This window comes from Oncorhynchus nerka, linkage group LG2, assembly GCF_034236695.1.
Source record: "Oncorhynchus nerka isolate Pitt River linkage group LG2, Oner_Uvic_2.0, whole genome shotgun sequence".
Classification (NCBI taxonomy): Eukaryota; Metazoa; Chordata; class Actinopteri; order Salmoniformes; family Salmonidae; genus Oncorhynchus; species Oncorhynchus nerka.
This window is the reverse complement of record NC_088397.1, coordinates 4884311-4896810: the sequence shown is the minus strand read 5'-3', so window position 1 is coordinate 4896810 and position 12500 is coordinate 4884311. Positions and strand designations below refer to the sequence as shown.

The 12500-nt window shown below is 52.6% G+C and overlaps 1 protein-coding gene across 1 annotated transcript in view; it reads left to right on the top strand.

Annotated features, from left to right (window-relative positions):
* Positions 1 to 12500, top strand: part of LOC135573296 (cytochrome P450 27C1) — a 22196-nt gene that overhangs the window by 2171 nt on the left and 7525 nt on the right. Inside the window, exons 2-5 of the mRNA XM_065022153.1 lie at positions 1151 to 1341; positions 5694 to 5893; positions 7193 to 7402; positions 8576 to 8739. Coding sequence (XP_064878225.1) covers positions 1151 to 1341; positions 5694 to 5893; positions 7193 to 7402; positions 8576 to 8739 — 765 coding nt within the window. The remainder of the gene's footprint in view (positions 1 to 1150; positions 1342 to 5693; positions 5894 to 7192; positions 7403 to 8575; positions 8740 to 12500) is intronic.

Genomic DNA, 12500 nt, shown 5'->3' with positions numbered 1-12500 from the left:
CTCCCTGGTAAATAACAGAACTAGGTTTCTGTAGACATACAGGTTAACGGTGTGCGCGTTGTTTTCGGTGAGAAAGAGACGTTCTCCCTGGTAAATAACAGAACTAGGTTTCTGTAGACATACAGGTTAACGGTGTGCGCGTTGTTTTCGGTGAGAAAGAGACGGTCTTTATAGTGCTGGTTGTGAGCTGAATGAATCCATTGTGAAATGAGGACGGGGGAAAATAATACAACTGCCTTGAAACACGAGAACAGTTGTTTTCGGCACTTCCTTTGGGGGCGTTGGTGCCGGAGCTTGAGGACAGAGATGTGTCCCCCGGGGGAGGGGATGTGTCCCCCGCATTTTGGCTATTCAAAATGTTGAATAGCCAATCAGAAGTAGTGTGGAGGGGGGGGCGTTGCATAACCATCGGGGAAATGGAACCATTACTTAATAGGTGTTAGGGAAATGGTGTCAGGAGAACAGTGACGTGTGTTGTTCCACACAGCGGTAGGAGGGATAGGGCGCGATAGAGTGAAAGATTGGTTTAGTGTGACCCTCCATTATTTCTGAACGTAACGTAATACTGTCTGTCTACATCTGGGTAGCCTGGTCCCAGGTCTCTTTGTGCTGTGTTGCCAAAGTCCTGTTGCCAAACTCCCCCCGTTGCCAAACTCCCCCCGTTGCCAAACTCCCCCGTTGCCAAACTCCCCCGTTGCCAAACTCCCCCGTTGCCAAACTCTCCCCGTTGCCAAACTCCCCCCGTTGCCAAACTCTCCCCGTTGCCAAACTCCCCCGTTGCCAAACTCCCCCGTTGCCAAACTCCCCTGTTGCCAAACTCCCCCGTTGCCAAACTCCCCCCGTTGCCAAACTCCCCCGTTGCCAAACTCCTCCCGTTGCCAAACTCCCGTTGCCAAAGAGATGGGGATGAGGATAAGTTTAGTGTGACTCTAGATCAAAACACAGGAATCACATTCTATCGGCTTAGACCCCTAAATGGCAATCTCAGACAGGATGTTAACAGCAAATCCCAGACAGGATGTTGACAACAAATCTCAGACAGGAAGTTGACAGCAAATCGCAGACAGGATGTTGACAGCAAATGCCAGACAGGATGTTGACAGCAAATCCCAGACAGGATGTTAACATCAAGGTTCCTCTCTCTCCCCAGATGGAACACTCTCAGAAGTATGGGAAGATCTTTAAATCTCGTTTCGGCCCCCAGCTGGTTGTGTCTATCGCAGGGCGGGATCTGGTTGCTGAGGTGCTGAGGACGGAGGGTGTGGCCCCGCAGAGAGGCAACATGGAGTCCTGGAAGGAGTACCGCGACCTGAGGGGCCGATCTACCGGACTTATCTCAGCGTGAGTCTGACCTCTGAACTACGACCTGTGACATCACGGGACGCAAAAATGTTATACCGCCTTTTTGAAAGGAGGAAAATCTAGAAATGATTCACACGGAGAAGTAGTATCGACTTCGGTTAGTTGTAATTAATATGTTTGTGTAAAATCATCAACGATGTACATGGGAACAAAACAACGAGATGTTTGACAAGTGAAGAATGTGTTTCTCAGAGCTCGTACATATTTTTCCGTAAAACCAGTCATGTTTCCATTTCAATGTATTCTTATTTGTTACTTAAAAATAAAAAAAACTTGACAAAAGCTCTGAGGAAGGCCGTGAGGTCGATACGTAAAGCTCTGAGGAAGGCCGTGAGGTCGATACGTAAAGCTCTGAGGAAGGCCGTGAGGTCGACACGTAAAGCTCTGAGGAAGGCAGTGAGGCCGATACGTAAAGCTCTGAGGAAGGCAGTGAGGCCGACACGTAAAGCTCTGAGGAAGGCCGTGAGGTCGATACGTAAAGCTCTGAGGAAGGTTGATACGTAAAGCTCTGAGGAAGGTTGATACGTAAAGCTCTGAGGAAGGTCGATACGTAAAGCTCTGAGGAAGGTTGATACGTAAAGCTCTGAGGAAGGTTGATACGTAAAGCTCTGAGGAAGGTCGATACGTAAAGCTCTGAGGAAGGTTGATACGTAAAGCTCTGAGGAAGGTTGATACGTAAAGCTCTGAGGAAGGTCGATACGTAAAGCTCTGAGGAAGGTCGATACGTAAAGCTCTGAGGAAGGTCGATACGTAAAGCTCCGAGGAAGGCCGTGAGGTTGATACGTAAAGCTCTGAGGAAGGTTGATACGTAAAGCTCTGAGGAAGGTCGATACGTAAAGCTCTGAGGAAGGTTGATACGTAAAGCTCTGAGGAAGGTCGATACGTAAAGCTCTGAGGAAGGTTGATACGTAAAGCTCTGAGGAAGGTCGATACGTAAAGCTCTGAGGAAGGTTGATACGTAAAGCTCTGAGGAAGGTTGATACGTAAAGCTCTGAGGAAGGCAGTGAGGTCGATACGTAAAGCTCTGAGGAAGGAAGTGAGGTCGATACGTAAAGCTCTGAGGAAGGCCGTGAGGTCGATACGTAAAGCTCTGAGGAAGGCCGTGAGGTCGATACGTAAAGCTCTGAGGAAGGTCGTGAGGTCGACACGTAAAGCTCTGAGGAAGGCAGTGAGGCCGATACGTAAAGCTCTGAGGAAGGCAGTGAGGCCGATACGTAAAGCTCTGAGGAAGGCCGTGAGGTCGATACGTAAAGCTCTGAGGAAGGCCGTGAGTTCGATACGTAAAGCTCTGAGGAAGACCGACACGTAAAGCTCTGAGGAAGGCCGTGAGGCCGATACGTAAAGCTCTGAGGAAGGCCGTGTGGTCGATACGTAAAGCTCTGAGGAAGGCCGTGAGGTCGATACGTAAAGCTCTGAGGAAGACCGACACGTAAAGCTCTGAGGAAGGCCGTGAGGTCGATACGTAAAGCTCTGAGGAAGGCCGTGAGGTCGATACGTAAAGCTCTGAGGAAGGCCGTGTAAAGCTCTGAGGAAGGCCGTGAGGTCGATACGTAAAGCTCTGAGGAAGGCCGTGAGGCCGATACGTAAAGCTCTGAGGAAGGCCGTGAGGCCAATATGTAAAGCTCTGAGGAAGGCAGTGAGGCCGATACGTAAAGCTCTGAGGAAGGTTGATACGTAAAGCTCTGAGGAAGGTTGATACGTAAAGCTCTGAGGAAGGTTGATACGTAAAGCTCTGAGGAAGGTCGATACGTAAAGCTCTGAGGAAGGCCGTGAGGTCGATAGGAAGGCCGTGAGGTCGATACGTAAAGCTCTGAGGAAGGCCGTGAGGTCGATACGTAAAGCTCTGAGGAAGGCCGTGAGGCCGATACGTAAAGCTCTGAGGAAGGCAGTGAGGCCGATACGTAAAGCTCTGAGGAAGGCAGTGAGGCCGATACGTAAAGCTCTGAGGAAGGTTGATACGTAAAGCTCCGAGGAAGGCCGTGAGGTCGATACGTAAAGCTCTGAGGAAGGCCGTGAGGTCGATACGTAAAGCTCTGAGGAAGGCAGTGAGGCCGATACGTAAAGCTCTGAGGAAGGTCGTGAGGCCGACACGTAAAGCTCTGAGGAAGGCCGTGAGGTCGATACGTAAAGCTCTGAGGAAGGCCGTGAGGTCGATACGTAAAGCTCTGAGGAAGGCCGTGAGGTCGATACGTAAAGCTCTGAGGAAGGTCGTGAGGTCGACACGTAAAGCTCTGAGGAAGGCAGTGAGGCCGATACGTAAAGCTCTGAGGAAGGCAGTGAGGCCGATACGTAAAGCTCTGAGGAAGGCCGTGAGGTCGATACGTAAAGCTCTGAGGAAGGCCGTGAGTTCGATACGTAAAGCTCTGAGGAAGACCGACACGTAAAGCTCTGAGGAAGGCCGTGAGGCCGATACGTAAAGCTCTGAGGAAGGCCGTGTGGTCGATACGTAAAGCTCTGAGGAAGGCCGTGAGGTCGATACGTAAAGCTCTGAGGAAGACCGACACGTAAAGCTCTGAGGAAGGCCGTGAGGTCGATACGTAAAGCTCTGAGGAAGGCCGTGAGGTCGAAGGAAGGCCGTGAGGTCGATACGCTCTGAGGAAGGCCGTGAGGTCGATAGGTCGATACGTAAAGCTCTGAGGAAGGCCGTGAGGTCGATACGTAAAGCTCTGAGGAAGGCCGTCGATGAGCTCTGAGGAAGGCCGTGAGGCCAATACGTAAAGCTCTGAGGAAGGCCGTGAGGCCAATACGTAAAGCTCTGAGGAAGGCAGTGAGGCCGATACGTAAAGCTCTGAGGAAGGTTGATACGTAAAGCTCTGAGGAAGGTTGATACGTAAAGCTCTGAGGAAGGTTGATACGTAAAGCTCTGAGGAAGGTCGATACGTAAAGCTCTGAAGAAGGCCGTGAGGTCGATACGTAAAGCTCTGAGGAAGGCAGTGAGGCCGATACGTAAAGCTCTGAGGAAGGCCGTGAGGTCGATACGTAAAGCTCTGAGGAAGGCCGTGAGTTCGATACGTAAAGCTCTGAGGAAGACCGACACGTAAAGCTCTGAGGAAGGCCGTGAGGCCGATACGTAAAGCTCTGAGGAAGGCCGTGTGGTCGATACGTAAAGCTCTGAGGAAGGCCGTGAGGTCGATACGTAAAGCTCTGAGGAAGACCGACACGTAAAGCTCTGAGGAAGGCCGTGAGGTCGATACGTAAAGCTCTGAGGAAGGCCGTGAGGTCGATACGTAAAGCTCTGAGGAAGGCCGTGAGGTCGATACGTAAAGCTCTGAGGAAGGCCGTGAGGTCGATCGATCTGAGGAAGGCCGTGAGGTCGAGCTCTGGAAGGAAGGCCGTGAGGTCGATACGTAAAGCTCTGAGGAAGGCCGTGAGGTCGATACGTAAAGCTCTGAGGAAGGCCGTGAGGCCGATACGTAAAGCTCTGAGGAAGGCCGTGAGGCCAATACGTAAAGCTCTGAGGAAGGCAGTGAGGCCGATACGTAAAGCTCTGAGGAAGGTTGATACGTAAAGCTCTGAGGAAGGTCGATACGTAAAGCTCTGAGGAAGGCCGTGAGGTCGATACGTAAAGCTCTGAGGAAGGCCGTGAGGTCGATACGTAAAGCTCTGAGGAAGGCCGTGAGGTCGATACGTAAAACTCTGAGGAAGGCCGTGAGGCCGATACGTAAAGCTCTGAGGAAGACCGTGAGGTCGATACGTAAAGCTCTGAGGAAGGCAGTGAGGCCGATACGTAAAGCTCTGAGGAAGGCAGTGAGGCCGATACGTAAAGCTCTGAGGAAGGTTGATACGTAAAGCTCCGAGGAAGGCCGTGAGGTCGATACGTAAAGCTCTGAGGAAGGCCGTGAGGTCGATACGTAAAGCTCTGAGGAAGGCAGTGAGGCCGATACGTAAAGCTCTGAGGAAGGTCGTGAGGCCGACACGTAAAGCTCTGAGGAAGGCCGTGAGGTCGATACGTAAAGCTCTGAGGAAGGCAGTGAGGCCGATACGTAAAGCTCTGAGGAAGGCAGTGAGGCCGATACGTAAAGCTCTGAGGAAGGCCGATACGTAAAGCTCTGAGGAAGGCCGTGAGGTCGATACGTAAAGCTCTGAGGAAGGCAGTGAGGCCGATACGTAAAGCTCTGAGGAAGGCAGTGAGGCCGATACGTAAAGCTCTGAGGAAGGCCGATACGTAAAGCTCTGAGGAAGGCCGTGAGGTCGATACGTAAAGCTCTGAGGAAGGCAGTGAGGCCGATACGTAAAGCTCTGAGGAAGGCAGTGAGGTCGACACGTAAAGCTCTGTGAAAACCTTTTAGTTAGTTGTCTCTGACCACCTTCTCTCCCTTTCATCTCTGTAGGGAGGGTGAGGACTGGTTGAAGATGCGTAGCATCCTCCGTCAGCTGATCATGAGACCGAAGGACGTGGCTCAGTTCTCTGACGACGTGAATGCTGTGGTGGAGGACCTGGTGAAGAGAGTGGATACGCTGAGGAGCCAGCAGTCAGACGGACTCACTGTACTCAATATTAACGATCTGTTTTTCAAATACGCAATGGAAGGTGGGTAGTGGGTACCAGGAGGGTGGGTAGTGGGTACCAGGAGGGTGGGTAGTGGGTACAGGGAGGATGGGTGGTGGGTACAGGGAGGATGGGTAGTGGGTACAGGGAGGATGGGTAGTGGGTACAGGGAGGATGGGTACAGGGAGGATAGGTAGTGGGTACAGGGAGGATGGGTAGTGGGTACAGGGAGGATGGGTAGTGGGTACAGGGAGGATGGGTAGTGGGTACAGGGATGATGGGTGGTGGGTACAGGGAGGATGGGTAGTGGGTACAGGGAGGATGGGTAGTGGGTACAGGGAGGATGGGTAGTGGGTACAGGGAGGATGGGTAGTGGGTACAGGGAGGATGGGTAGTGGGTACAGGGAGGATGGGTAGTGGGTACAGGGAGAATAGGTAGTGGGTACAGGGAGGATGGGTAGTGGGTACAGGGAGGATGGGTAGTGGGTACAGGGAGGATGGGTAGTGGGTACAGGGAGGATGGGTACAGGGAGGATAGGTAGTGGGTACAGGGAGGATGGGTACAGGGAGGATAGGTAGTGGGTACAGGGAGGATGGGTACAGGGAGGATAGGTAGTGGGTACAGGGAGAATAGGTAGTGGGTACAGGGAGGATGGGTAGTGGGTACAGGGAGGATAGGTAGTGGGTACAGGGAGGATAGGTAGTGGGTACAGGGAGGATGGGTACAGGGAGGATGGGTAGTGGGTACAGGGAGGATAGGTAGTGGGTACAGGGAGAATAGGTAGTGGGTACAGGGAGGATGGGTAGTGGGTACAGGGAGGATGGGTAGTGGGAGGATGGGTAGTGGGTACAGGGAGGATGGGTAGTAGGTACAGGGAGGATGGGTAGTGGGTACAGGGAGGATAGGTAGTGGGTACAGGGAGGATGGGTAGTGGGTACAGGGAGAATAGGTAGTGGGTACAGGGAGGATGGGTAGTGGGTACAGGGAGGATGGGTAGTGGGTACAGGGAGGATGGGTAGTAGGTACAGGGAGGATGGGTAGTGGGTACAGGGAGAATAGGTAGTGGGTACAAGGAGGATGGGTAGTGGGTACAGGGAGGATGGGTAGTGGGTACAGGGAGGATGGGTAGTGGGTACAGGGAGGATGGGTACAGGGAGGATGGGTAGTGGGTACAGGGAGGATGGGTACAGGGAGGATGGGTAGTGGGTACAGGGAGGATAGGTAGTGGGTACAGGGAGGATGGGTAGTGGGTACAGGGAGGATGGGTAGTGGCAGACATCATTTCCATTTGTCATACCAGCTAAACTAAAACTAATAAACCCCAACTTTTCTTCTCCCAGGTATGGCAGCCATCTTGTACGAGGACCGTCTGGGCTGCTTGGAGAATGAGATTCCTCAGAAGAGCCAGGACTACATCGCAGCCCTGCACCTGATGTTTAGTTCCTTTAAGATGACCATGTACGCCGGGGCCATCCCCAAGTGGCTCAGAACCGTCGTCCCCAGACCCTGGGAGGAGTTCTGCAGCTCCTGGGACGGACTCTTCAGTTTCAGTACGTTTCCCTGATGCTGCATTTCCACTGGTGATATACCACCCGGTGTTTGACCTTTAGAAGACTGGTGATATACCACCCGGTGTTTGACCTTTAGAAGACTGGTGATTTACCACCCGGTGTTTGACCTTTAGAAGACTGGTGATTTACCACCCGGTGTTTCACCTTTAGAAGACTGGTGATTTACCACCCGGTGTTTCACCTTTAGAAGACTGGTGATTTACCACCCGGTGTTTCACCTTTAGAAGACTGGTGATTTACCACCCGGTGTTTCACCTTTAGAAGACTGGTGATTTACCACCCGGTGTTTCACCTTTAGAAGACTGGTGATTTACCACCCGGTGTTTCACCTTTAGAAGACTGGTGATTTACCACCCGGTGTTTCACCTTTAGAAGACTGGTGATTTACCACCCGGTGTTTCACCTTTAGAAGACTGGTCATTTACCACCCGGTGTTTCACCTTTAGAAGACTGGTGATTTACCACCCGGTGTTTGACCTTTAGAAGACTGGTGATTTACCACCTGGTGTTTCACCTTTAAAAGGCTCAGACTGGTGATTTACCACCCGGTGTTTCACCTTTAAAAGGCTCAGACTGGTGATTTACCACCTGGTGTTTCACCTTTAAAAGGCTCAGACTGGTGATTTACCACCCGGTGTTTGACCTTTAGAAGACTGGTGATTTACCACCCGGTGTTTGACCTTTAGAAGACTGGTGATTTACCACCCGGTGTTTGACCTTTAGAAGACTGGTGATTTACCACCCGGTGTTTCACCTTTAGAAGACTGGTGATTTACCACCCGGTGTTTTGACCTTTTAAAGACTGGTGATTTACCACCCGGTGTTTGAGGAGAACCCTTTGTAGAACCCTTTTGGGTTCCAGGTAGAACCCTTTTGGGTTCCAGGTAGAACCCTTTCTGGCTTCCAGGTAGAACCCCTTACACAGAGGGTTCTACATGGAACTCAAAATGATTCTACCTGAAACCCAAAAAGGATTTTTCACCAGGATCCATAAAGGGTTATCCTATGGGGACAGACGAAGAACCCTTTTCAAACCCTTTATTTCTCTGGGTAAGAGTGTCTGATAAATGACTCACTTGTGAATGCATGCATGTAACCCAATACTGTTGTTCTGGACTAGAGATTAATATGTTACCATAACCCTCTCCCCAGGCCAGATCCATGTAGATAAGCGTCTGGGGGAGATCCAGGATCTGGTGTCCCGAGGAGAGACGGTGAAGGGGGGGCTGTTAACTCACATGCTGGTGACCCGAGAGATGAACCTGGAGGAGATCTACGCTAACATGACTGAGATGTTACTGGCTGGGGTGGACACGGTGAGCAGTAGGGGAGATGTTACTGGGGTGGAGGGTGGACACGGTGAGCAGTAGAGGAGATGTTACTGGGGTGGAGGGTGGACACGGTGAGCAGTAGGGGAGATGTTACTGGCTGGGGTGGACACGGTGAGCAGTAGAGGAGATGTTACTGGGGTGGAGGGTGGACACGGTGAGCAGTAGAGGTGATGTTACTGGGGTGGAGGGTGGACACGGTGAGCAGTAGGGGAGATGTTACTGGGGTGGAGGGTGGACACGGTGAGCAGTAGGGGAGATGTTACTGGGGTGGACACAGTGAGCAGTAGGGGAGATGTTACTGGGGTGGAGGGTGGACACGGTGAGCAGTAGGGGAGATGTTACTGGGGTGGACACGGTGAGCAGTAGGGGAGATGTTACTGGGGTGGAGGGTGGACACGGTGAGCAGTAGAGGTGATGTTACTGGGGTGGAGGGTGGACACGGTGAGCAGTAGAGGAGATGTTACTGGGGTAGACACGGTGAGCAGTAGGGGAGATGTTACTGGGGTGGACACGGTGAGCAGTAGGGGAGATGTTACTGGGGTGGAGGGTGGACACGGTGAGCAGTAGAGGTGATGTTACTGGGGTGGAGGGTGGACACGGTGAGCAGTAGAGGAGATGTTACTGGGGTAGACACGGTGAGCAGTAGGGGAGATGTTACTGGGGTGGAGGGTGGACACGGTGAGCAGTAGGGGAGATGTTACTGGGGTGGAGGGTGGACACGGTGAGCAGTAGAGGAGATGTTACTGGGGTGGAGGGTGGACACGGTGAGCAGTAGAGGAGATGTTACTGGGGTGGAGGGTGGACACGGTGAGCAGTAGAGGAGATGTTACTGGGGTGGAGGGTGGACACGGTGAGCAGTAGAGGAGATGTTACTGGGGTGGAGGGTGGACACGGTGAGCAGTAGGGGAGATGTTACTGGGGTGGAGGGTGGACACGGTGAGCAGTAGAGGAGATGTTACTGGGGTGGAGGGTGGACACGGTGAGCAGTAGAGGAGATGTTACTGGGGTGGAGGGTGGACACGGTGAGCAGTAGAGGAGATGTTACTGGGGTGGAGGGTGGACACGGTGAGCAGTAGAGGAGATGTTACTGGGGTGGAGGGTGGACACGGTGAGCAGTAGAGGAGATGTTACTGGGGTGGAGGGTGGACACGGTGAGCAGTAGGGGAGATGTTACTGGGGTGGAGGGTGGACACGGTGAGCAGTAGAGGAGATGTTACTGGGGTGGAGGGTGGACACGGTGAGCAGTAGAGGAGATGTTACTGGGGTGGAGGGTGGACACGGTGAGCAGTAGAGGAGATGTTACTGGGGTGGAGGGTGGACACGGTGAGCAGTAGAGGAGATGTTACTGGGGTGGAGGGTGGACACGGTGAGCAGTAGAGGAGATGTTACTGGCTGTAGGGGGTTAACCCAGCTACAACGTTTCTCTCCCTCCTGTTTTGCCCCCCCCCCCCCCCCCATTCTGTTGGAGCCTCTCAGGGGGTGTTTAGTCTTGGTTCCCACCAGACATCTCCGTCTGTGTGTATAGCAGAGACTGCCAGGGTGTTGTGGGGGACGTCAGATTAATGTGACGTGTCAATGAGAGTTGGTGGGGGGGGGTCACATCTTGGCAGGAGGGTTGGGTTAGCAGACTGCCTCTGTCCAGCCTCTACTCAGCTCCTCTCAGCTCCTCTCAGCTCCTCTCAGCTCAGCTCTACTCAGCTCCTCTCAGCTCCTCTCAGCTCCTCTCAGCTCCTCTACTCAGCTCCTCTCAGCTCCTCTACTCAGCTCCTCTCAGCTCCTCTACTCAGCTCCTCTCAGCTCCTCTACTCAGCTCCTCTCAGCTCCTCTCAGCTCCTCTCAGCTCCTCCTAGCTGTAACAGTGTGTTATGCTCTGGGAGGTGGAGGAGGGTTTAAGCCCTGCAGGGAGGCTGTCATATGATTCCCCCTGGTTGCCAGGGTGTTGCCAGGGTCTTGCCAGGGTGTTGCCAGGGTCTTGCCAGGGTGTTGCCAGGGTGTTGCCAGGGTCTTGCCAGCTCAGGAAACCAAGAGAAGGATCAAGCCTCTGATCTTCCGTCCCTCCTCCTGTCTGTGTGTCCTCGCTGGGGAGAGGGAGAGGGGGGGGGGGAGAGGGAGAGGGGGGGAGAGGGAGAGGGAGGGAGGGGGGGGGGAGAGAGATGGTCCTCGCTGGGACGCTGACCTCAGGATGAACCCTGCTAGTGAAGGGTTTGGAGGGGGGAGAGGGGGGAGAGGGAGAGGGGGAGGGAGAGAGGGAGAGGGAGAGGAGGGAGAGGGGGAGAGGGAGAGGGAGAGGGGGGAGAGGGAGAGGGGGAGAGGGAGAGGGAGGGAGGGAGGGAGGGGGGAGAGGGAGAGGGAGGGAGGGAGGGAGAGGGGGGGAGGGAGGGAGGGAGAGGGGGAGGGAGAGGGAGTTTTGTTTTAGACTGGTGTAGATGTTTTTAAAAGTTGCATTGTGATCAGATCTTCCTGACCACCTCCGAAGGTAGTCAGATTGTGTCTGGATATCAAGTGTAAACAGATCTGGACGGTCAAACCATTTGAAATCATCGCTATACCACCTGGTCAAACCATTTTAAATCATCGTTAGACCACCTGGTCAAACCATTTGAAATCATCGCTATACCACCTGGTCAAACCATTTTAAATCATCGCTATACCACCTGGTCAAACCATTTTAAATCATCGTTAGACCACCTGGTCAAACCATTTGAAATCATCGCTATACCACCTGGTCAAACCATTTTAAATCATCGCTATACCACCTGGTCAAACCATTTTAAATCATCGTTAGACCACCTGGTCAAACCATTTTAAATCATCGTTAGACCACCTGGTCAAACCATTTTAAATCATCGCTATACCACCTGGTCAAACCATTTTAAATCATCGTTATACCGCCTGGTCAAACCATTGACTTTATGGCATCAATAATAGACTCAAAATGAAATGTATTCGTATTATTTTGAAAAAAATATCCTTCAAATAATTTGCATACAGGGAGGAACCAGGATATCTGGTTACCATAGAGACACGGTGGACAACATACAGGGAGGGACCAGGATATCTGGTTACCATGGAGACACGGTGGACAACATACAGGGAGGGACCAGGATATCTGGTTACCATAGAGACACGGTGGACAACATACAGGGAGGGACCAGGATATCTGGTTACCATGGAGACACGTTGGACAACATACAGGGAGGGACCAGGATATCTGGTCACCATGGAGACACGGTGGACAACATACAGGGAGGGACCAGGATATCTGGTCACCATGGAGACACGGTGGACAACATACAGGGAGGGACCAGGATATCTGGTTACCATGGAGACACGGTGGACAACATACAGGGAGGGACCAGGATATCTGGTTACCATGGAGACACGGTGGACAGCATTCAGGGAGGGACCAGGATATCTGGTCACCATGGAGACACGGTGGACAACATACAGGGAGGGACCAGGATATCTGGTCACCATAGAGACACGGTGGACAACATACAGGGAGGGACCAGGATATCTGGTTACCATGGAGACACGGTGGACAACATACAGGGAGGGACCAGGATATCTGGTTACCATGGAGACACGGTGGACAACATACAGGGAGGGACCAGGATATCTGGTTACCATGGAGACACGGTGGACAGCATTCAGGGAGGGACCAGGATATCTGGTCACCATGGAGACACGGTGGACAACATACAGGGAGGGACCAGGATATCTGGTCACCATAGAGACACGGTGGA